This window comes from Taeniopygia guttata, chromosome 5, assembly GCF_048771995.1.
Source record: "Taeniopygia guttata chromosome 5, bTaeGut7.mat, whole genome shotgun sequence".
In the NCBI taxonomy this organism is placed as follows: domain Eukaryota; kingdom Metazoa; phylum Chordata; class Aves; order Passeriformes; family Estrildidae; genus Taeniopygia; species Taeniopygia guttata.
In genome coordinates, this window is record NC_133030.1 from 41,864,639 (window position 1) to 41,887,436 (window position 22,798).

The 22,798-nt window shown below is 53.8% G+C and overlaps 2 protein-coding genes across 6 annotated transcripts in view; one reads left to right on the plus strand and one right to left on the minus strand.

Moving 5' to 3' along the window:
- Window positions 1-436: 436 nt before the first annotated feature.
- NPC2 (NPC intracellular cholesterol transporter 2) lies at window positions 437-2,587 on the plus strand. The gene is made up of 4 exons (XM_030274688.4): window positions 437-594; window positions 681-788; window positions 979-1,151; window positions 1,782-2,587. Exons 1-4 carry the CDS (start codon window positions 510-512, stop codon window positions 1,866-1,868), a joined length of 453 nt encoding a protein of 150 aa, XP_030130548.1. The 5' UTR covers window positions 437-509; the 3' UTR covers window positions 1,869-2,587.
- Window positions 2,588-3,211: 624 nt separating this feature from the next.
- LTBP2 (latent transforming growth factor beta binding protein 2) overlaps window positions 3,212-22,798 on the minus strand; it is a 71,491-nt gene continuing 51,904 nt past the window's right edge. For 2 of the 5 annotated variants that reach the window (XM_072930259.1, XM_030274685.4), the window contains 24 exons: window positions 22,564-22,794; window positions 22,001-22,023; window positions 20,313-20,352; window positions 19,809-19,895; window positions 18,663-18,788; window positions 18,343-18,471; window positions 17,824-17,943; window positions 16,758-16,877; window positions 16,427-16,549; window positions 16,103-16,228; window positions 13,625-13,747; window positions 13,196-13,321; window positions 12,976-13,098; window positions 12,615-12,746; window positions 11,533-11,658; window positions 10,633-10,776; window positions 10,166-10,357; window positions 9,963-10,043; window positions 9,188-9,316; window positions 8,813-8,953; window positions 8,400-8,567; window positions 7,649-7,912; window positions 7,278-7,427; window positions 3,212-4,087 (listed from right to left, as the gene is read on the minus strand). In XM_072930259.1, coding sequence (XP_072786360.1) covers window positions 3,921-4,087; window positions 7,278-7,427; window positions 7,649-7,912; window positions 8,400-8,567; window positions 8,813-8,953; window positions 9,188-9,316; window positions 9,963-10,043; window positions 10,166-10,357; window positions 10,633-10,776; window positions 11,533-11,658; window positions 12,615-12,746; window positions 12,976-13,098; window positions 13,196-13,321; window positions 13,625-13,747; window positions 16,103-16,228; window positions 16,427-16,549; window positions 16,758-16,877; window positions 17,824-17,943; window positions 18,343-18,471; window positions 18,663-18,788; window positions 19,809-19,895; window positions 20,313-20,352; window positions 22,001-22,023; window positions 22,564-22,794 — 3,191 coding nt within the window. In that variant the 3' untranslated portion in view covers window positions 3,212-3,920. Of the gene's footprint in view, window positions 4,088-7,277; window positions 7,428-7,648; window positions 7,913-8,399; window positions 8,568-8,812; window positions 9,018-9,187; window positions 9,317-9,962; window positions 10,044-10,165; window positions 10,358-10,632; window positions 10,777-11,532; window positions 11,659-12,614; window positions 12,747-12,975; window positions 13,099-13,195; window positions 13,322-13,624; window positions 13,748-16,102; window positions 16,229-16,426; window positions 16,550-16,757; window positions 16,878-17,823; window positions 17,944-18,342; window positions 18,472-18,662; window positions 18,789-19,808; window positions 19,896-20,312; window positions 20,353-22,000; window positions 22,024-22,563; window positions 22,795-22,798 lie in introns of those variants that run through there. The other 3 variants (XM_030274686.4, XM_072930258.1, XM_072930261.1) reach the window with 3 other exon arrangements.

The following is a 22,798-nucleotide window of genomic DNA, read 5'->3' on the forward strand; positions in this document are numbered from 1 at the left end:
GTTCAGCAGAGGTATTCAACTCATGTTATGCAAACATGCAGAACACGAGGTATGGGACGTGTATGAACAAGACCATGGACAAGTCTACTACAGCAGCTTTGTGGGCGTTGTTTTATTCCCTTTTCACTGGGGGCAGCAAAAGAGCTTCCCGGCCCATGGTATCTGCGTGTGTCCTCCGGCTGCTGCCTTTGACACTGACTGTCCCAGGACAGCCCGGGATTAGGGATGTCCAGTGGCAGCGCTTTTGGAGAGGTGTCCGTCTGTCTGTCCAAGGGCTGTAGTTCCAGCACACCACCATCACCACTCCCGGGCTGTCCTGTCGCCCCCCGTCACGCTGCAGCCTTGCCCTTGGCCAGGGCCGCGGGCGGTCGCTCCCCCCGGGAGCGCGGCGGCTCCGGCCCGGCCCCGCGGGCGGGGCCCGCCCCAGCTGACCGGCGGGCGGGGCCGCCGCGCTCATGTGACACCGCGGAGCCGCCGCCGCCGAGCCCGCCGCCGTACCCGCCGCCGCCATGGTGCCGTCCCCGCTCGCCCTGCTCCTGGCGCTGGGCGCCGCCGCCACCGCCCTGGCCGAGCCCCTCCGCTTCGTTGACTGCGGTGAGTGGTTCCGACCCGCGGCCGCGGGGCAGCGGGAGGAGAGCGGCAGGCGGAGACGGCCCGGTAATCCCGACTCTTCTTTGCAGGTTCCATAGACGGCAGCATCCGGGAGGTGAACGTGAGCCCCTGCCCCACTCAGCCCTGCCTGCTCCACAAGGGAACATCCTACAGCATCAACGTCACCTTCGCCAGCAGTAAGGAGCGCATCCCCAGCGGGAGTGGGCAGGGGCAGGTGGTCCCCTCTGTGTCCCACTGCTGGGAGGGAAGAATGGCGGCTGGAGAAGGGTCTGGGTGGAAGGAAGAGTGTCCCTTAGTTGTGTTCTTGCAGCCTCTGGGGTATGTGAAGGTAATGTGTGGTATATGTGTGTTCTCTGTGTTTTGCAGAGATCGAGAGTCAGGGCAGTAAAGCAAGGGTGTACGGGGAGATGCTGCACGTGGACATACCCTTCCCTATTCCTGAGCCTGATGGATGCAAGTCGGGGATCCAGTGCCCCATTCAGAAGGGCCATTCCTACAGCTACTTGAATAAACTCCCTGTGAAGAGTGAGTACCCCAGTGTAAGTATGCAGGCAGCTGGATGCAGCTGGTCAGCTTCTCAGCTACTGCTTATACTGGAGTAGTCTCACCACCTGCCTTTAAGGGAAGACATCTTGTTCTGTTCTGGTGAGACAGAGTAGACTCCACAGACAGTCTGGTGTTCTTTTGCTGTATGACGCTAGTTTCAAGTTCCCACTTTGGGACAGGCCCGGCAAAGGAAACAGCCCGGCTCAACTGCTGGCAGGTGGCTTCAGTTGCTCCAGTATCTTCCTGCACTGTGCTTCCCACCAGAACCTGCTGCATGCAGCTGAATGCTCCCAGACTGGGTGTGTTTGACTCTGGAGTGCAGTTCAGCTAGGGCTGCTGCAGGGTGTTTCCACTCTGCTTTTGCAGAGAGTGGGAATTCGAGTGCAGCATCTGGAGGTCTCCTCTGTCATGTAACTGGGAGCTCTCCATCCACAGATGGTGCTCCAGGAATCAGTGCATGAGCATGGCCCACTTACTGCATGCAAGGGCAAGGCCCCAGCTCTGTCCTCTTGTACAGAACTCCCAGGACCTCCTTGTTCCACAGAAGTGATAACTTTTCTCCCCAAGCCCTTGCCTTGTAAGATTTCCTGAATGTTCTTATTTCCCTCTACTCTCTCTTTCAGATTAAACTGATTGTGAAGTGGGAGCTGGTAGACGACCAGGACCAGATGTTGTTCTGCTGGAAGATACCAGTGCAGATTACCAGCTGAGGAGCTCTGCCATTAGTAGGGCTTAGGGAGGGGAAAACCAGAAACAACACAGGCCAAATTCTTTCATATAATAAACATTTCTTACTGCTTTCTTCAGAGCTCTGCAGCCTCTGAGCAGCCAGCACTGTGTTCCTTGCAAGATCAGCCCCTGGCAGAGTGCTCTTACTGTGTTTAGGTGACACCCTGGGGCTGTCCTCCTAGCAGCTCAAAGGGCAGCAGTGTTTGCTGCAGGAGTGACTGAGCATCATCCTCCAGCCAATCTGTGGAGGCATTTTATCTGTTAGACATGGAGCTGTCTGTCATCACGAAGCAATTTCTCAGTGATGAACCTGGCTATTGTCTGAGCTGCTACCTGGTAACCCTTCAGTGCCTCTTCCGGAATGCCGGCTGCATCCACGCTCCTGTGTTTCTCCTGCTGTGTTGTGATCGAGATGCCCCTGGGACCCGCATTTGCTATCCATGCAGCTGAAGCAGAGGGAAGGAGAGGAGTCTTTCCCTGAGCTGACAGTCTACTATGTCCTGGGCTTCTGCTCAAGCCAGCAGGACTCCAGCTGGGAAAACTTCTGTTTTGTGGATGCAAAGCCAAATGGTGTTCAGTGTCTCTGCAGGGATGATTCTTTCTCTAACCAATGGTTTGCACTACTACTAACTTGGAGCTGCTGCGAGCTCCTGAATCTCTTTTTATAACTTTCCTTTTAATAAAGGCTAGACAAATTCTGCTTGTGTTGTATTCTGTGAATGAAGAGGATCAGGAAGAAAAGCAGAGTGGCCCAGGCATCCAGAATGGCTGGGATTAAGCTGGTAGTACTTCTTAGCTGAAGGCATGAATAGAGTTGGTATGCTGGCCTAAGTGTGGGTGTCCTGGAAGCAGCCAAACATCTCTGCTGCTGGTATCCAGCTGGCAATGCTGGCTGTGCTCCTGCCTTGATAGTCCTATGCAGGCTTGAAATTGTGCAAAGGCTCCCTGAAGAGTGGTAGCATAGACCTTGCTTGCTGCAGCATAGACAAAGGTCTTCATCCTGAGGGCTCCGGGGCTGGAGAAACAACTCCCAGACCCGCCAGAGAGCTCTTACCAACTGCAGTGACCTGTACTTTCTCATGTGGGAACTGCAGCCCCCTTGTGTGAGAACAAGGCAGAGTGTGAACAGCTACAACTTCCGTGCTATCTGCAGGGACTGGAGTTGGCTCCTGCCACTGGTGCTGGGCTGGGGATTTGGCCTGGCAAAGCTCTCTTGTTTGGGAGCAGGAGGAGGCCATGTGCCAGCTGAGAAGGCTAAGAATTGGCTTACAAGTGGGATGGCTCTGCCCTTGGCAGAGGCAAGACAAGCACAGCTCTGACGAGCCCCAGTGTCTTGAGCCACAGGGGCCCAAAATAAATGTTTTATTTAACAACATGAGAGAAGTTTCCAGCAGAATCAGTTAAAAAAAAATAACCACCAACAACTTTACAGAAAGGAAGCTGGACCTGCTCCCCCTCCCCATGCTCAGTCAGCATGGGGCACAAAGTATAGGGCTAAAGGCCACAGGGAGAGCTGGCCCTGGGGCCCCTCAGGCCTCTTTCCCACGCCGCAAGGTTAGGCAGCAGTTCTAGAAAGCAGGGGTGGAGCCCCCAGCTTAAGCTCTGGCCTGGGGGCTGGATGCTTCACAAGGAGTGGGGCCAGCACCCGCAGTGTGGATAAGGCTTGTCACTAAGTCAGTGCAGCAGTGGCAGGGAGATGAACCCCCTTTCTTGGCAGGGTGAGGGGGACAGGCAGGGGATGTGTGGCAAGAGAAGGTGTCCTGTGAGCCTCCATGACACAGAGCAATGTGACAGGTGCTGAGGGCTGGGGTGGGCTCTGCTGCAGGAAGAGAAGGGGCTGGCAGGGCCAAGAGGGGTGCAGAGGCTGGGAGCTCAGCCCTGACCCATAGAGAGAGGTGGTGGGGAAGTTGTGCACTTCAAAGGCGAAGGAACAAAGAGCCTTGAAGCACCCACAGCCGTGGGAGGCCTTTCTCTGTGCTCCCAGGTCCCAGAGCCATGTGCAGGGGAGCACCCTCACCCCTGCTCTCCTAGAGCTACGCAGCTGCTGGGTTCTGGGCTGTCTGGGGCACGCAGTGGTGTGACCGGGCCAGGGCCACGTAGCCCGGCAAGCATTGGCAGCGGTAGGAGCCCTCGGTGTTCTCACAGGTGCCACCTCGGCACAGGGGCTCAGGGTTGCCCACTTCCTCACACTCGTTGATATCTGCAAGGAGAAGGATTGGGCTGAGCTGGTGGCACAGTGAGTAGTCCCAGCCCACAGCTATCTCTTTGTGCCCCTGCTGTCCCCCCTGGCCCTCCCACACAGGTTCTGCCTGCCCTGTCTCCCAACCAGTACTTTCAGGATGTCCACAGTGACCCCACCAGCCTCCCATGCCCTCTGCATATCTGCAGAGCATCTGTAGTATCCAAGAATGGCATCCCCAGTATCCTTCAGCACAGTACTGAGCCCTGCCCCATGTACACCAGATAAGAGCCCCTCCAAGCTCTGCAGCTGGTGATATCCCCTGGTTAGCAGCTTTTGGCTAACAAGTTATAACAGCCTAAGATCTGGGGAAAAGGCCACTTCTAGCCTTGGAAAATGCCCTTTTCTGATCCAGCAAGGTCAACCAGGCAAATGATGGTGGCCCTGAGAGGCCAGCTATCATCTCCAGGACCAAAACACAGAGGGACTTCGTGCTGCACAAACAACAGCTTATTTTATTAACCTGCAAACTGTGCCAAAGGGCTCAGCTGGCCAGTTCATCAGGCTGGAGTGTGCATGTGAGCCCTACAGCAGCTGCCCTACTGTGACAGGTCTACTCTGCTACATGTACTCATCCAGATACTCTGCCTGAGATACACCAACTTGGTGGGGCCTTGAGCAGGACAGAGCACCCATGTACAACCCCAGAACCATTGTTTGCACCCTCAGGTGCAAAGAAAGCCCAAATCTTCACCCACCAAGGCAGGCCCAACCCCTCTCACCACAAACTCCAGACTCAACCCCCACTGATCAGCAGGGAGTGGGGAGCAGGTGATGGGTTCAGCTGGCCACCCAATGGAGAAAGAAGACTCCATCAGTAGCCAATGGACCCTGGGAGGACCAAAGTGCTCTGCCACCCCAGGGACCTTGGATTATCTCTAGCATAGCTGGAGGGGCCATCTGACAAAGAAAGAGAAGTGCAACCCCAGGGAGGGATGCTAGAAGCAAAATTTTAAGGGAGGTAAGAGAAAGCACAGCAGTCATAGGAGGAAGATGGAGAGGGGAAACATGAGAAGACAGAGCTTGAGGAACAAGGTAGTCTTCACACACAGCCAAACCAGTTGTTGAACTGACACTGTGGACTCGCCCTAAGCCTCAGGATCAGACTTTGTCATGAACAGGACGGCTTGCTCAGAAGCCCGAGGAGAAGTCAGGCACATCAAGGGAGATGTGCTTTGCAGCCTCAGAAGCAAGGGAAAGTAAAAGCTGAAAGAGCAGACAGGCTGGTCTGGTCACCAAATCAAGAGGAGAAATGAAACAAGAACACTTTAGCCCAGAGAGACCCAAAAGCAACAGCCTAGTTTTGCTAGCAGTCTGCACCAAGTCCTGGAGTTTGCCCACTTGGATAGGGGTGGGGACACCCAGCTCACCTTTCAGGGCATGGGTTAGCTGTTGCCATGTGGAAGTGAGAGGGGAAGTGCTGCAGCAGCTGCAGGAATATTCTAAAGGCCTGAAGTCAGCAAGGTAAAAGCATGATGATTACTAAGAACCAAGCAGGAGAACTGAAAGGGAAAAAACAGGCTCCAGTGTAAAATGAGGGCTAGTTAGTTCAGGATAGAAAAGGCAACAAGCAAAGGCTCCAAAAATATGTTAGCAGGAAACAATGGAGAATGTCAGTCTATTTCTTATCAACAGAGAAAACAAAAGCCAGTCGAGCTGGCTGGAGCAGCTAACACGTGTTTTGTTCCAGCCATCATAAAAACACTCATGGTGATCAGACAGGGCACAGACCATGTTTGAAGTGTTTAAACAAGGGTGCCGGAGCACAGGGAAGGAAAGGTCATACTGTGATGGAGAGGTTCAACCATCAGATATAAAGCAGTTACATCCATAAAGGTTCACAGCAATGCAAATTCATGTGTTTAATACTGCCTGCAGTCCCTTAAAAGTTGACAGCTCTCTCTGAAATGGGAGCATAAAGGAGGCCTCAGAAAAGCAACGAAAGATAAATCTCAAAAACCATCGTCAAAAACAGAGAAGGGAAAAGGCAGAATTACAGTCTGCTCACCCCTAAGCAGTTCAGGTTTGTGAGTGATTAGGTCATAACCCTCTAAAGAATAACAGGATCATTAAATAGCTGGTGTAGATCAGTTAAGGCCTGATTACGTTAAGCCAATCTGGTTCTCTTCCCTGACCTGATAACTGGCCTGTCAGATAAGGGAGAAGTGGTGGATATGATGTGCCTTGGCCATGGTGAGGATTTCAACACACTCTCACATGACACACTCAAACAGATTGAGAAAATACTCTCTAGATTAAACTGTGGCAATTGCACAATGGACTGCACAGCTGCACTCCAAAGACAATTAGCAATACCTGGCTGTTACAACAAAACCCGTTTAAAGCACAGGCTGCAGTGGTCTGTCCTTACCCCTACTCCATGCAAATGTTGTCATTAAGGTAGACAAAAGAAGAATCCCCATGCTTATAAAATATATGTGTGACGCCAGACTGCAAGCACTTAGCAGGGTTCAGTCTTACTCTGATAGAGTAGTGCTCCAAATTCAACCAGACAAAATTCACTGAAGGCAAATGCAAAGCATTATGGTCAATGAAAAGAAAACAGTGCACAAATGCAGAAGAGGGAGTAACATTGCAGGCTGCCGTTTTGCACAGCTGCATTTGTGGTGGTATTGACCATGGGTTCTGTATGAAGAAGCTGCACCATTGTTTTGTACAGTAAGGATGACCTGAGTTGAAGTAAGTGCCATGCCTAAGGAAAAAGAGTCTTCATCTGCTCTGATGAGTGCCTGAGATCTCAGTTGGCTTAGAGACATATAACGTGAAAAGGATGGAGACATGGCATATTTAGAGGAAATGCAGAGAGAAGATTTGGAAACCCATGTCTTATAGGGCAGGGTGGAAAGTGAGGAATTTCACCAGGGCAGTGGTAAGTGTAGAGGACATTAATCACAGTAACAACGGCTTGTGATGTACAAGAGTGGTATGAGAAGACAGGAGACATCAGCCGCTCTCGGTGATGCCCCGAGCTGCTCTTACCTAGCTGCCAGCAGAAAGTGGCCGGCAGAACTTCCACGAGGGCCCTCCCAGCCGCATGGGAAGGAATCGGAAGAGCGGGACTGCTCCTGCTGCCGTCCCGGCTGCACCGGCAGGGAGCAGCCGCGGCCCGGGGACGCGGGGCCTCACTCACCCACGCAGGCCATGCGGGTCATGTCCAGCTGGAAGCCGTCGAAGCAGTCGCAGGTGTATCCCTCCGGGACGCGCACGCAGCGCCCGTTCTCGCAGCCGTTCAGGATCCCGCACTCCTCCGCCTGCAGCCCCTCGAAGCCCTCGTAGAGACCTGGAGGGCGGCAAGGCGGGGTCAGAGCAGGGTGAGCCTCAGCCCAGCCACTAAGGGAATATCAGCATGCAGCAAGACAGTGACTGACCAGGACTGGCTCAGGACTGACTCAGGACAGCCAGGAACAGCCTGGAGCAGCCTGGCCACGGTGGGAACTACAAGGCAGTCCCCATGAACACAGTCTGGGTGGGGAGGCACTTCTCTGTGTCTCCAATACTCACCAGTTTGGCCGGGCAGGTAGCGGGGTGGAGACCGCGCTGGGCCATGGTGGAGAGGGCTGCCAGGAAACTCGCTGCTGGGCTCCCTCCGGGGGAAACCGGCGTCGGGGCTTCCGTACTCAGACTCCAGGTAGTTGTAGTAGGGGCTGGGAAGGCCATAGTGGGGGTCTTCCAAGCCTGGTCCGTACTCGTACCTAGGTCTTTCTCGGAGCTCAGCCCCTCTCTCACTGTCTTCACTGGCTCCATTACACAGGAAAGCAAAATCAGCTGCAGGTGGTGAGGAAAATGAAGGGTCAGTGCAGCCTGGCTCAAAGTCCACTATATAGCCAGAGGGTGTGCATCCACACTGGGTCAGCTGAACCAGCCTGCATGGAGTGCCCTCCAAAGCTGCAGCTCTGTAGTTTGTTGATTGTCAAGAAGATTAACTCCCGTCTGGGGCCAGCAGGTTCTTGAGCAGCAAGAACCCCAGTTCCCAGGGTGCTCCCAGCCCCGGCTAGCACTATCTCCTAACATGTGCAAAAGCAGTGGGATGCACAGGGCAACACTGCCCTCAAGTACCTTGGACTTGCTGCAAACCACTTTCTAGCCACTGGGGCAGCTCAGCCCTGGAGAAGTGTGTGTGGGGTTACCTACTCCTTGGGCTGGCTCCAGCAGTGCAGAGATCTAATGCAGCAGACCTGCATAACATGACAAGTGGCAGCCCAGCCCATTCCTACTTCTGCTGGAAGATGCTTGCCCATGCCACCCAACTTACCAGAGGACCTGTGGGGACAGAGTGCACAGTTCTGGCCCCAGGCTTCACCAAACCGGCAGCAGCACTCAGTGTACGTGGTCTGCTGGCCATGCAGCAGGTCTTGGCAGATGTAGTCGGCAACGGTCTGCCAGCAGACGTCCAGGTGGATTTCATATTCCTCCAAGGCATCTGTCAGTGACACAAGCAAAGGATGCCATGGAAATAATCCAGAAGAGTGCCTGTCCATCTTGTCCCAAGAGAGGTGACCATGTGCCCCAGTTTCTGCCCCCTCCCTGCCATGGCTGCACCCTGTGCTGGTGTTGACACACATCAGCCAGATACCAAGTCCCCACCCACTGCTCCCTCTTGGAGGACCCAGCCATGGGGTGGGATGTGTGGGGCAAAGGTGTGCTGCAGTGGGGGATCAGGCTCACCTGCCCTGCTGGAGAAATTCACACACCGATTGCCAGTGGCATCCAGCACAAGAGGGAGGCTGCAGAAGCAGTGGTAGGAGCCTTCTGTGTTCAGACACTCACCATTGATGCAGTACACTTCATTCTGACACTCATCTTGATCTGCCCACACACAAGGACAGGGCAACATTTCAGGCTGGCAGACATGAGCAGTGTGACCCTTTCCCTGCACAAATGGGGACCTCATGACCCTCAGGCCCTCCTCTCTTGTTCCCCAGGAGGGTCCCAGGAAGCCTGTGACCTAGACCTGGCCCAGCAGGGACAAGTCTTGGTGTAGCAGCACAGCTGTCCCCCCATGTGCAGTGGGGTGCCCACTGCTCTTTGAGGCCATCTTACCAACACACTCAAGCCTGCTGGAGTCATAGTAGTATCCTGTACGGCAGAAGCACTTGTAGCCTGGCACTGTGTTCAAACACTGTCCATTGCGGCAGAACTCGGAGCCAAATATCTCACACTCGTCCATGTCTGAAAGAGGGATGGAGAGAGGCCAAGTGTCTCAGGAAGCAGAGCCATGGAAGCAAGGTGGACTGGGTGTTATACCTGCAGAAAGCTGTCACAGCACCTTGCCTGGATCACTGACAGGTCCCTGAGTGAGCCCCCCACCTCTCCCACAGGCCCTATGCTTGGGAGCAGAGGGAGAAGCACCCCCAGACAGAGCAGGAGAAGGGATGCTGTGAGCAGGACACTCACAAATAGGAAATTCATGTCTATCTTAAGCACACAACCCCCATGGAGGTGAAGTGCCAAAGACTGAGCGAGCTGGCCACTGTGAGATCTGATCAGTAACTGGAAGAGCTGTGTCTTAATGGTCCCCATCCCTGGTTCATAATGAGAGACTTGCACCAAGAAAGAATCACTGCCAGCAACAAGGCAGGACTGGAAGCAGGGGCACTTCCAGCTCAACAATACTGGCAGTCTTGTATTTCTCTGGAATGGGGAAAACAGCAGCAGAATGTTAGCATCCCCCACGATAGGCCTCAGGAGATAGTTTTATCAATGCATTTTCATGCAGGGTTTTACAGATAGTGTTGTCAGTGCATTTTCATGCAGGGTTTTACATAGTGCTCTCCTTCTTCCCCCTGGAAGAAATGAAAGAAAATGGTGGTAGTACCTGTGAAAGAGATTTTTCCTGACAGCAGATCTTCCTGGGGAATATAGCCCTTCCCAAGAGGGCAGATCTCTTGGTACTCCACTGACCAAGGTACAGACGCCAAGAGAAGATGGAAAGAAAATAAGCAGCTCATTAGTGCAATCAAGGTGGAGCTGGCCGGCAGAGCACTGGGCCTGCCTGGTGTGGTGGGGTTACAGTCCTACCTGTGCCTGGGATGGGGCAGGGGTAAGTCTCACAGTTGTCACCCCAGGCTGCCCCCACAGTACAGCAGCACTCCTCCTTGGTGATGTTCTTGGCCAGGACGCTGTCACACAGGCGAACATCACTGATGTGGTAGTAACACTGCTTGCGCTCTGCGCTGTCAGAGAGGTGGGCTGCATGTGTGTCGGAGCCCTCTAAAAGACAGCAGAGCAGGGATGGGATGGGGTCCTTGGCACCCCAACGCAGCATCCCATACCTAGGAGGTCCCAGAACACACCCATCACCAGCAGTGTGGCTTTCTCAGGTCCTCACCTTCAGGCTTCTGAGCTCTCCCCAGACAAAAACGTGCCCATTTATCTGTGGAGGCTTGTACAGCCCTGTCAGCCCTTCATCTTTATCTCACCCCAGCCAGGGCTACCACGCTCCTGTTCTAGCTGCCACTCATGCTCTAGAGCAGTTGCCTACTCACCCACGGCAGCTCGGGGCTTGCACTGCCCTGCCTCTGTGTCGTACTCCTCGTGGTCACTGGGGCACAGGCACAGGAAGGATCCCTCCACATTCTCACAAAGCGCAGTTCCGCACACGGCGACCATCAGCTCACACTCATTCACATCTGCAAAGCAAAGAGCAGCAGTGGGCAGCAGGAATCCTGTCTCTGCATGGGCAGTCTGTGCATGGTCTGCAGCATGAAGCTACCCTGTGGTAGGGAGATAAAAGCTGCTAGGGATGAGCTGAGAACTACATTCACACTGTGGCTCAACACAAGTCTGGCAGGAACCTCATGCTCTGCTCTTAGTGGATCCAGAGTCTGAACTCCAGCTTGCTGAAATCCAGTGGGTTTCTGGATCATAGAATCATCTAGTTTGGATCACTCCAGTCCAATGCCATACTCACTTACAGGATCCCATCAGGCTGCTCAGAGCTTTTTCTTGTAGGGTCTTTAAAATCTCCAAGGATGGCAACTGAACAAACATCACAGGCAGCTGTTCCACTGCCTGCCTGTCTTCACAATTAAAATTTTCTTCCTTATAATACACCCTGCCTGTTCTCTACAGGCACCCTTTAAAGTACCTTTCCAGCACCTTCAGTGCCTCCATCTCCCAAGGACCTCCTTTCCACCTGGACAGAAAAGGGCTCCATATTCACCGTTAAACACTCACTTTTTTAGAGCTTGGTCCTTTGCAATTCCAAAGATCTGCTGTGATACGGGAAGGGGTTTTGACTCCCTGAGCTGCCCTGTGTGTGATTCTCAGTGCATGAGAGCAGTCCCTGTCTGTGGTCTGGGAGCCATCATACAGCAGGGACGCCAGCCTGGCATCTGCCAATGGCTCTCCTTTACTGACTGGCAGAGTGCTCCTGGCAGACTCACCAATGCAGTGGTGCCCGGAAGGTGAGCTCTCATAGCCACGGTCACAGAGGCAGCGGAAGGAGCCATCCGAGTTCTCGCAGAAACCGTGGCTCCCGCACAGCGTCTCATTGGCACATTCATCAATGTCTGCAGCAAAGCCGAAAACAAGAATTGTCCTAGTCCCCACTTCTCCCAATGGACACCCCTACTCAGGCCTTTCGGCTCTGACCCGAGATCTGTGACTGGGACAGGCATTCTCTTGATGTGAGAGACTGGGTCTGGCTGCTCCAGTTTCTCGCCTATGAGTGTGCATGTTAAGAGAAGCTTCTTGCAACACTGAGAGCCACAAAGAGGCCATGTGAATAGAACAATAGGGGCAGGGTGGGAATGGGAAATTGATGGGAAGCATGGGAGGTGACTGGCAGGGGTCGCTGAGGGTAGCAGTTTCCTTCAGAGGTGTAAAGGGACACAGAGCCTGCAAGCTCCAGCTGCTGCATGGAAGTTTTCTTGGAGCAGTCAGAACAGCTATGTGTCAACAACCCATGGTTCCAAGGCCAGAAGCAGCTCCACGTGCTAAGGCTGAGTCTTAGTGCAGCCCAGGGCCCAGGGGCTGGCAGCAGTTCCTGCCTTCTGCAACCTTCCCTGAGCTGGGGGGAGCATCAAACACTGCAAAAACCCCTTTGCTCTTTCCTCTTTGCTGAGCCTGGGCTTCAAACCCAGACTCACTAGCCTAACATGCTCTGGTAGCAGCCTTTCCACTCACCCAGGCCTGCCAGGCAGGTGACTGGCGCTAGCCCCAGCAAGCACAGCTTACATACAGGGAGCTGCGGTCCAGCCCCAAGCCTGGAATGGCTGTAACCTGCCCAGGACCCTCCCCAAGCGGAAAGCAGCACAATGTACTGTCTGTTCCAGATGCCAGGAAGAGAGAAGTCTAGACGCAAGCAGGCAGCGCAGCCAAGAAAACAAATTCTCAGCATTATCTGCCTCTCCACCAGCCACACATTTCCTCCTCCTCCTTCTCCCCTGTGCCTCTGGCAGAGATGTCCCACAACCACCCTGTTCCTGCCAGGGTGAGGGACAGGAGGACCTAAGGCTGTACTCACCAATGCAGTCACCCAAGGGGGTCCAATGGAAGCCAGGCTGGCAGCCCATGATACAGCGGTAGGAGCCCAGGCTGTTCTGGCACCGCCATGTGCCGCAGATGGCATCCCCATACTCTTTACACTCATCCATGTCTGCAGGGAGGAGAGCAAGGGGATGACGATGGTCAGATGGGGACCCTGTTTGTTCATTGCAGCACCTGAATCTGCTTCAGCTGGCCAGAGGCCTTGAACGAGTGCTAGTCTTCCTTACAAGTCACCAGCAACTTTGAGTGCTGGGAGCAGAACTGCCCTCCCCCCTGCACTGGCTCCATTTGTTCCCTCAAATTCTGGGAGGCTGATCTCCCCAGCAATGAGCTCTCACCCACGCAGTCATCAGTCTCCTGGGAGTGTTTGAATCCATTTTCACACAGACATCTGTAGGAGCCTTCTGTGTTCAGACACTGGCCTCGCGAGCACAGGGACTTGTCTGCACATTCATCCACATCTGTGAAATCAAGACAAAAACATCAACCTGGATCTCACAGCAGGGCAGGAAGCAGAGGGCAGGACCTAAGTTATGTCCCTGCCACCCTTCAGCTCACCTTGGCAGCTGACTCCGCCAGCCACACTTGAGAAGCCAGGAGCACAAATGCAGAAGTAGGATCCTTGACTGTTGAGACATTCGCCATTGGGACTACAGATCTCACTGTTGAGGCACTCATTCATATCTGCAGAGGGAGCAGAATCAGGACCATGCACCCAGCCCTGGGGTTCATCCTTCCCCAAAGCCACATAGATTTCCTGTTCCCAGTCTCTTACAGGCAGCCTTCAAAGAGCTCCTGGCTCCTTGTTTTCTCATCATGGAAACAGAGATCTTCCCTGTCCATGAGGAGCCTGAATTTGACTACAGCCTTATGGATGTGCCATGCATGGTGGCATCACTTGCCTTGGCACCAGTACCCTCCCTGCTGAGAAAGAAGGGGGATCCAGTATGTCCTGGACCCAGAGGGCTGCATGGATGGGGTTCATACCTTTGCATATGGTGCCATTGATGAGCTCAAAGCCTGTCTGGCAGTGGCACTCATAGGAGCCCAGTGTGTTTCTGCACTCTCCCCCCAGGCACTGGACAGCAGGGTCCTCACACTCATCCAGATCTGCCAAGAGGAAGGGCACAGCACAGAGTGAGGCCCCAGCACTTGCCACCACTGGAGAAGATCCCCATCCACAGAAGTATCACTCAGCTGTTGGCCTGCAAAGTGGGCTTGAGCTGTCCTCCCAGACCATCCCATCACAGTGAGAGAGGGTAGAGACTCCCTGTAACTAGGGTGTGCAGATTCAGCCCAGACTCTTCTCTCCCTTCCATCACAGGGAACAGCAAAAGACTGTCCCAGCACCAAGTCAGTGGTGCCCAGTGACAGGACCAAAAGCAAGGGACACAAACTGAAATACAGGAGGTCCTGCCTGAACACTCTCTTTTTGTGACAGTGGCAGAGCACTGGCCTAGGTTGCTCAAAGACATCATGGAGTCTCCCTTCCTGGAGATACTGAAAAACTATCTGGATGCAGTCCTAGGAAGACAACTGTTGGTGGTTCTGCTTGAGCAGTGTGTTGATGAGATGAACTCCAGAGGTCCCCTCCAGCCTTAGGCATTCAGTGATTCTGTGAGCACAGGGATACTGCTAACCCCAGTGTCTGTCTCCAGAGAACTCTGCTCTGAATACATCAATCACTAAGAGGCCAGTGCCTCAGTCACAGTTGTTGACAAATCCTCCCTTCAGCCAACTGCACAAGAGCAAACATCAGTAGAGCAACACAGCACCAGCCCTACCATCCAAGGCTCTGCTTTCTCACATGCCAGACTTGTCTACAATGTCCTTCTCGAGGAAAAGCTGTTCAGGGGCCTACAACAATTCCTACTGCAGAGCTCTCCACGAACCCGCTCTCACCCAACTCTCCCAGGCCTTGGCCAAAATCTGCTGGCACCCTGATGATTTTGCTCACAGCAGAGGAGAGAGGAATACCCTCCCTCACACAGAAGGCTGCAAGAAGCCAGCAGACTGCCTGCAGCCCTTGAGGTAGGGGCAAGCATGGGAGAACACTGCACTGACAGGAGGTAAAGCCCTGAGACTGGCAGCTCCTGAAGGTAGGGAGGAACACTTTCCTCTTTGCAGAGTACTGAGCATGCCACAGGCACAAAGAGGCTCTCTGCCACCTCAGGGCAGGATTCCCAGCTTTTCAGTCTCAAAGGGTTGCAAGAAGCAGTATTATTGAATCCTTCTGGAGAGGAACCAAAAGCTAGTTTGTTTACAAAAAAACTCTCACGAAACCCTTATCATGTTTCAAATATGAAACCTAAATCCACAGACAAGGCCACCAGCCAAGGCAGGGAGGAACATACCATCCTGCCATCAGGTCAGTGTGACCCAAACAATATCAAACCCTGATAAGATGCCCTCATTAAATGGCTGGGGCAAGGTGGCTGAGATGGGGCAGCTCATGTGGAGTCTTGGGAAAAGGGGAGGGCAGATGGAAGGCATCAAACCACGGCTCTTTCATCACACCCGAAAATCAAATGCAAAAAAAGTTTGTTTCACACTGGCTTTCTCAGACAGCAAAACAGAGGAGAATTAAGGGAAGAAAACTTCCCTCTCCTCCCCTCCTGGAGGCCCCCATACAGGGGGATCCTTCTGAAAGTCACATCAAAGACAAGATCTTCCATTTGCCAGCTACGTGCAGGCTGCAGGGCTCTGCAGTGCTCCAGAGATAAATTCTCAGCACGTGGCCATTCTTTAAACAAATACCTTTGCCAGCTCTGCCCTCTCTCTTCCCTTGCTCCAAACAGGGAATTTGCATCAAGCCATCTCAAGCCCAGGATATTCCCCCCAGTCAGCCATCAGAGATGGAGCTTTCCTGCTTGTGCTTGGGCAGTTGAGCTGTAAAGCTGGGGCTGAGCACTCTCATGTCTCAGCACTGCAACCAACACAAATCAGTGCTGCTGTTAAGTCTCTGCCAGCAATACCTGACACAGCAGAGACCTTGTTCTAAGCTTTCCCTTTTAAACATGTCCTAGTTATATTAGGGGCTGGGGAAAAATTATGAAACCTGGGTGCTCACAGTCTCTCCATGGACTATGGACCCAAGGTTTCTCCTTCTGTTAAGACCTACATTTGAAGTAGATGAACACAGTTCTGAACTAAAAGACACACAACTCTGCCAACGTTTCAAGGCCTTCTGTACTCCTCTGGCCTTTGTCAGCATCTTCTGGATCATCATTGGTCCATGAGTCCTTCCCCCCATCTCTTTCCTGTGTGAGCAAAATCACCTTCCTGCTGCTCCAAGTGACATCTGCTTGCAGCCTTACATGCTCTCTGCTGAACAGAAAGCTAAAGAGCTGGAAAAGGATCCTGAGGCTAAAGAAACCCTCCTGCCCCACCAATAATCCAGCTATGGCAACGTCTCTTCCCTCATTTCCTCTAGCACCCGCTCCTCTGTTCCTGGGGAAGGGATACCTTCACACGTGCTGCCATCTCTGGAGACAGCATAGCCGGTGTCACAAGACATGCAGGAATAGGAGCCCTCAGTATTGAGGCAGAGTCCAGAGGGACAGGGAGCCCGGGATGAGCATTCATCAATGTCTGCATAAACACAGGAAGGAGAGTGGGATAAGAGGAAAAAATGCAGAGCAACCATGACCAGGGGCACATGGGCTGGGGGAACCAGCCAGCACGGTGGCCAGGACTCAGGGAGAGCCAAGTGCTTAGGGAGGGCATAGGGAACCCTCTGGACTGAGTGTGTGATACTTCAGAGAGTCTGGAAACATGGCTCCCTAGTACCTTGGCAGCTCTTCCCATCAGGTGCCACGTCGTAACCCCGGTAGCAGGAACAGCGGAAGGAGCCATCCAGGTTGACGCACTGTCCGTGAGCGCAAGTCCCCTCCACAAGACACTCATCCACATCTGTGTGATACAGCAGAAGGCAACATGGCATGGGAGGGTGCTCAGGGCAGGCCCTCCACACAAGCTATGAGTGCAATATGCCCCAGCCAAACAGGCTGGCTGACTGCAAGAGAAGGATGCTGCGTGTGCCCCTGCTCCTTCTGATGCTTACAGGGAGCGCTGCTGAGGGGGGCAAGGGTGCTGCCCAGAGGCAGCGCAAATTTCTCACCAATACATCTTCCGTCCCTGGGCCGGTAGCCAGCCGCACAGCTGACACACTTGTAGGATCCTAGTGTATTGACACATCTCCCACCGGGGCAAGAGCTGGGATCCACACACTCATTGACATCTGCCAAGAAACACAGTTCTTTCAGGCTCCCCAAAGAAAACAGTGCAGCAGTCTCCAATGTGTCCTCTCCAGCTGGATCCTCAGAGTTTCCCTCCAGGGCACAGTGATACCCAATAGGAGTTGAGATTAGTTTGATGGGGCTTAGACAAAATCTCTTACCGCCCCACCTATCCCTCAGGATCCTACACCCACATCTAAGGACTGACATAAGTCAGCAGCTAAACTCACAGCTGCAGGGTGTTGCCAAGGCCAGGAATGTGCATGGGTAGAGAAAGGGATCAGAGAACATCTGTGCAGGGCTGTCTCATCAGGGCATTTCATAACTATGATTAGGATGCAACCTCCAGTTCAGTTGTCCTTCAGGCAAGTGCTTTCTGGAGGCTGTGTGTGGGGAAGCAGCATTCTGTGCATGCCCTGTTTCCTGTATTGCCCCTAAAATAGCCTCCACTCTGTGATGGAGATGAGCTACTGACAGAGGGGAATCTTTGATCACGCACAACATACGTTGACAAGGGTGAAAGCTTTGAAGGGCCCAGGTCTTGCCATGTGAATGGGATGCAGTGGGGATAGGTGGCCCGAGTCTCTGCAGCCTGCTCTCCCTGCAGTCCACCTGCCAGCATGACAATTTTGTGACAAAGCCAAGGTGGCATGAAAATATATAGGCATGTCCTTCCATAATGGGAAGCTGGAATGGGTTGGTCATTGGGGAACTCCATGGAGAGATGGAAGAGAATCTTGGGAGAACTCCATTCCTTCTGCCCAGGAAAGCCTGTTCCTCCTGCAGTCAAATGAGAGGACAGGCAGTCCTTGGAGAGGGCACAGGGCAGACAAATGTGGGGATGTCCTACCTCCCTTACAGAAGACACAGGGTAATGAGAAAAGGAAGTGTTTAGCCATGCATAGGGTAGGTTGGAAGGGCAGGAAAACTGGGAGCAGCAAGTTTTACCTTCACACTGTCCTCTGGGGCCCATGGCAAAGCCCTCCTTGCACTGGCAGTGGTAGGAGCCAGGTGTGTTGATGCATTGCTGTCCTCGGCAGATAGAAGGCTGCTCACATTCATCTCGGTCTGGCAACACACAGGGAGACAGTCCTGAGTCTTCCCCGACCAGTGTCGGGAAGGCTGGGTGCAGGAGAGGACCTGCTCCCCCTGCAGCAGGCTCTAGCCAAGGGATCTGTGCTGGGGCTCTCCTCTATCCCCCACCTGCCCTAGCATCCTCCTAGCCATGAAGCAGTGATCAGGGCTGGCATCACAGATTCCTGCCTGGATCATCATGGGCAAGGTCCTATCCCTGAGCAAGCAGGAGAGAGTGATTGCCATGGATTAAGCTGTCTATGGGCAGGCCTGTGGGAAGGGAGGATGTGCAGGTATGCATGTGTACGTGCACATTTATGAGAGAGCTTGAGGCTGAGTGAACAAAGGGGCCCTGGAGAGATGGCAGCTCTGTGTCAGGTGAACACTACTTACCCTCACAGCTTTGCTTGCCCACTGACACAGCCAGGGTGTACCCAGAGTAGCAGAGGCAGAAATAGGAGCCCACACTATTGATGCAGCGACCTTTTCCAGCACAAGGGTCTTTTAGACACTCATCTTCATCTACGACCAGGCAGGGAAGGAAGACCAGCAGTCACCACCTTCTGCTTGCAGCCCCCTGCCAGCCCCGCAGTGCAGCGGTGGGCAGGGCCTCAGCAGAGCTGCCAGAAGACCTTCCCCCAGGGGCCAGAAGGACTGAACGGGCTGTTGAGCCCCAGAAGGCTGAGCAGTCAAACCATCAATTGCCAACCTACCAATGCAGTGGAGGCGGCTGGGGTCCAAGGTGTAGCCAGGGTGGCACAAGCAGCTGTACCCCTCTGGGGTCAGAACACAAGCACCAGCTCCACAGGAAAGGGGAGAGGAGGCACAGCCACTGACTCCTGCAAAGAGAGAGCACAGGGTTGGGAGCAGCACCAAAAGGGTACATGGTATCTAGTGTCTGCTTTGTGTCCCCAGCACCATACAAGGAGGCTGCTTTTTCCCTTCTTGGAGAGTGATACTGAGCCTGCTCCTCTCCTTCTTCAGAGAGCCTGCACCGACGGGGCAGCAGGGAGGAGACAGCAGACCCTGCCATCTCCTCGGGCTCCTGTGGTCTGAGCTGGCACGCCCCAGTGCCATACACTGCTCACCTGCACTGCACCCCATGCCTTAAACTAGAACTGGCAGCAGAGCCTGGCACCTGTGATGGCATTCCTTTTGGGGTGACAGCAGGGTCCCCCACCTCGCACCACCCTGCTAAGCCGAGCACAGGCAGCAGTGAAGGGGCAGTGAGGCACCGCACACCCCTCGGCATAAAGCCAGCCGGGGGGAGTGAGGGGGCAGCCCAACCCCAAACAAAAGGCTATTGAGGAAGACGCATTCCTCAGCAAGGTGCCTCCGCCAGGCCTGCTCCCCAAGGTGCTCCAGCCCCCGGCGCAGGGCAGGACCGCACTCTCAGACACTGAAGCAAGCCTGGAACAACAGCACCCTTGTTTCCGGGCAGTAAACAGGCCGGGCCGGGAGCCGCAGGCCTCCCCTGCGCTCCCCTTCGCGATGAGTCAGCCCCCGCCGCGGCCGGGGCGCGGGCCAGAGCCGCCGGGCGGGCGCTCACCCCCCTCGCTCCGCAGCACTGCTGCGCCCGGCGGGGAGCTGCAGCCAGGGAAGGACTCAGCGATACCAGCGCCCTGCTCCCCGCGATCCCCACGGCCGGCCAGGCTTCCCTGGCTGGCAGCAGCTGGGCGCAGGCTGGGACAAGAGCGGCAGGTCAGGGGCTTTTCTTTGGGAAGTCAAAGGAGGCATGTGGGCAGATTAACAGACTGGTTAAGGGAGAGAGCCCCTGGGCAGAACTTTGGACGTAACTTTGCTGTAGTACCAGGCAAAGAGAGGCATGAAATCCTCATGACTGGTGGATACACACCCACCTGCTGGCACCTGTGTTGGAGCAGCAGCATCCCAGGTGGTAGTGGGGCCAGGCTGGCGAGGACCAAGCCAGAACTCCTCTTCCTCTGCTGTGGAAGAAGAAGAGAGGTAAGTCAAGCTACCTGAACCCAGGCAGAGATGACCACCCAAGATTTACCTGTGCTGGTCTTCCTGGCAACCACAGCATCAAAAGACAACATAGGAAGAGGCTGCGGGGTGATTGCAGCTCTACCATCTTGCTATTTAACACAGCCTCCTTCATCTTGTTGGATGTTCATCACCTCCCCACATTCCTATAGCCCCACATCAGCCACCCAGTGTGATGGGGTCCTCCATGCTGCCCACAGCCAGCCCAGCCAGGAGCCTGTCCTGCCCAGCACTGGGGGCTGCCATGCAGAGAAGGGTGGCCCTTGGGTCATGGCCTGAGCTCCCAGTCTCCTCACTCTCCCCACTGCCCCATTCTCTTCCCCACACGTGCCTTGCCCTCCCACCAGCCTGGCACTCACCTCTGCGCATGGCAGGCTCTGCAGTGGCATCAGCAGTTCCCTGAGGGACAGAAACATAGGATTCTTGTGCATGGAACTGGGATGTAACACCCCTGGGACATTTTCCCACCCACCTCCTGGCTCCTTTTTCTCCCCAAGACTGCTATCCTAAGAGGAGAAGCTGCCCCAGCTGGGTGCATTTGGCAGGGCCACTCTGTCCTGAACACACAGCATCAGGCCATGCCCTGAGGGCCACCCACAGAAGGGCTGTGGCAGCACACTGTGCAGGTGAGACCAGGACACTGCTACCAGGCAGGCACCTCCTCAAGGTGGCCAGGAAGGTCATCCAGGCACGGTAAATATTGCCACTGTCACCAGCAGCTCTGGAGGGCTGAGGACAGCTGCTGCTTTGACCTGCATTAACAGTGCTTGTCAAGGTGTTATGTGCTAGAAGCTCTTTCTCAGCATCCCCTCCAGACAAACCTATGGCTGCCAAAGGAAATGCTGGAGCACAACCTGAGTCCCAAGTCCCTGCTCCATGAAGCTTTCCACAATGGATGAAGAAAACAGGCAACTGAACAATATAAGTTCCAGACTTCACATTTGGACACTTTGGTTCAAATTTCTGCCCTGTCTTGAGATTTCTCACATGTACTTGAGCCAAGGTACCTCATGTTTACAAAGCAGTGACAATGGTAGTGCTGTCCCTTCCCTCAGAGGTGCTGCATATGTCTGAGGGATGAGCTGATATAGAAAGAGGGCACAGAGAGATATACTCAGGAGAGATATGGCCAAACCTCTACTGGCAGCACGGATGAAGAGGCACACATTTCTCAAGTGAGACTCAAAGTCACACAGCCCTAAGAGAGCCTAGCAGAAAATTAGTCCCCAGGCTGCTTCTACCCAACACACAGCCAGTGTTGGAGACTCCTGCCCTGACTGCTCCAGTGGTGTTTCTGCTGCACCCACCTCAGCACAGGGAGAGCTGGCTGTGAGCGGGGTTTGAGTAGGACACTGGGCTCCATGAGAGAAGCATGCCTAAAGTTCACTACATCAGTTCCTCTTATCCTGCTGCCCATCAGCCCTACAGCCACGCCAGTCTGACAGTGAGTGTCCACACCTTAGCTGTGTAAGTACAGCTGATACTAACTGAAGTTAGTGAAAGCAGAGCAGATAAATATGCAGCAGAGACCAGAATTTCAAACCAAAATTCTCCTTGATGTCCTTTTATAGATAGATCCTTTCTGTAATTCACTCTTTAGGACTGAGTTTATCATGGATAATCCCTCCCATCTAGAGCTTCAATCCCTGTGAGATGCAGTGTAGACACGGCTGGAGCCACAACTCACATATCTGCCTGGCTGAACAGTAAAAGCGTGTAAGCAGGAATAGAATCATAGAATGTTTTGCGTTGGAAGGGACCTTAAAGATCATCTATTTCTACTCCCCTGCCATGGGCAGGGACACCTTCTACTAGACCAGGTTGCTCAGAGCCCCATCCAATTTGGTCTTGAAAACTTCTAGGGCTGGGGCATCCACAGCTTCTCTGGGCAATCTGTTCCAGTGTCTCACCACCCTCACAGTAAAAACCTTCTTCCTAATATCTAATCTAAATCTCCACTCTTTTAGTTCATTTGTATGACATCCCCCTTCCAGCTCATCCAGCTACCATGGATGCATTGAGATGTAGCAAGACAAACCTTACTCACCTGCACAGCAGGAGATATTTCACCTGGAAAAGGAAACAGTGCATGATGAGTAGAGAGAAGACAGATAGGTATCCTCCTCAAACCCTGACTGCCCTAACTTCACCCCACCTCCAAGACACTGCCATTCAGTCCCTCACATTTGTCTATAAGAACTTGTTCCAAAAGCCAACACACCTTGACTCCTGTGCAGACCCGAGGAACACCTGCTCCAGCAAATACTGGCACAAGCAGTTGGTCACACTGCCTTCCAGCTGGGCTGGACAGAAGCCCAAGGACTGACTGGAGCGCTAGGCTTGCCACACAGGCCTGAGGTCCTGGTGGAGGAAGCCTGTCCAGTTAGCACCAACTGCAAAGATGCAGTTGCAGGAGCCTGAAACACTCAACCTTTTCTCCAAAGACTTGAAGACCTAGTGCCTCATGCCTCAGGAACGCTACGGTTATACAGATGTAGGGAGCCCTTTGCAGCCAGAGGTCCATCCATGGTATATGGCAGGACCTGAGAAGTTTTCCATCCTTGCTAGGGACCCAGATGGAGAAGCTCTAAGCAGTAGACCCCACATTACCCTGTCTTGCTGAGGTGCCAGGGTAGAGGAATGCCTCCAGGATGCTGCCACGCAGGCTGTCCTGCAGTTGCTGTCTCCTCGCTGTCCAGTCCAAAGTCCAGTTGCTCTTCTCCCCTTGTTCTTCTAAGCTGAAGGGCAACTCTTCTGTCTCTGCTTTCCTCATGGACAGTCGGATATCAGAGCTGGAGTAGGTGTAGCCATGTCCTGCTGGGCAAATTTCCTTGAAGGCCTCTGT

Excerpts from the sequence above, each read along its gene's own strand:
- NPC2 (XM_030274688.4), top strand. The coding sequence starts at position 510 with ATGGTGCCGTCCCCGCTCGCCCTGCTCCTGGCGCTGGGCGCCGCCGCC. Across the intron at positions 789-978 it reads CAACGTCACCTTCGCCAGCA|AGATCGAGAGTCAGGGCAGT; the intron begins GTAAGGAGCGCA and ends TGTGTTTTGCAG. Across the intron at positions 1,152-1,781 it reads TGAAGAGTGAGTACCCCAGT|ATTAAACTGATTGTGAAGTG; the intron begins GTAAGTATGCAG and ends TCTCTCTTTCAG.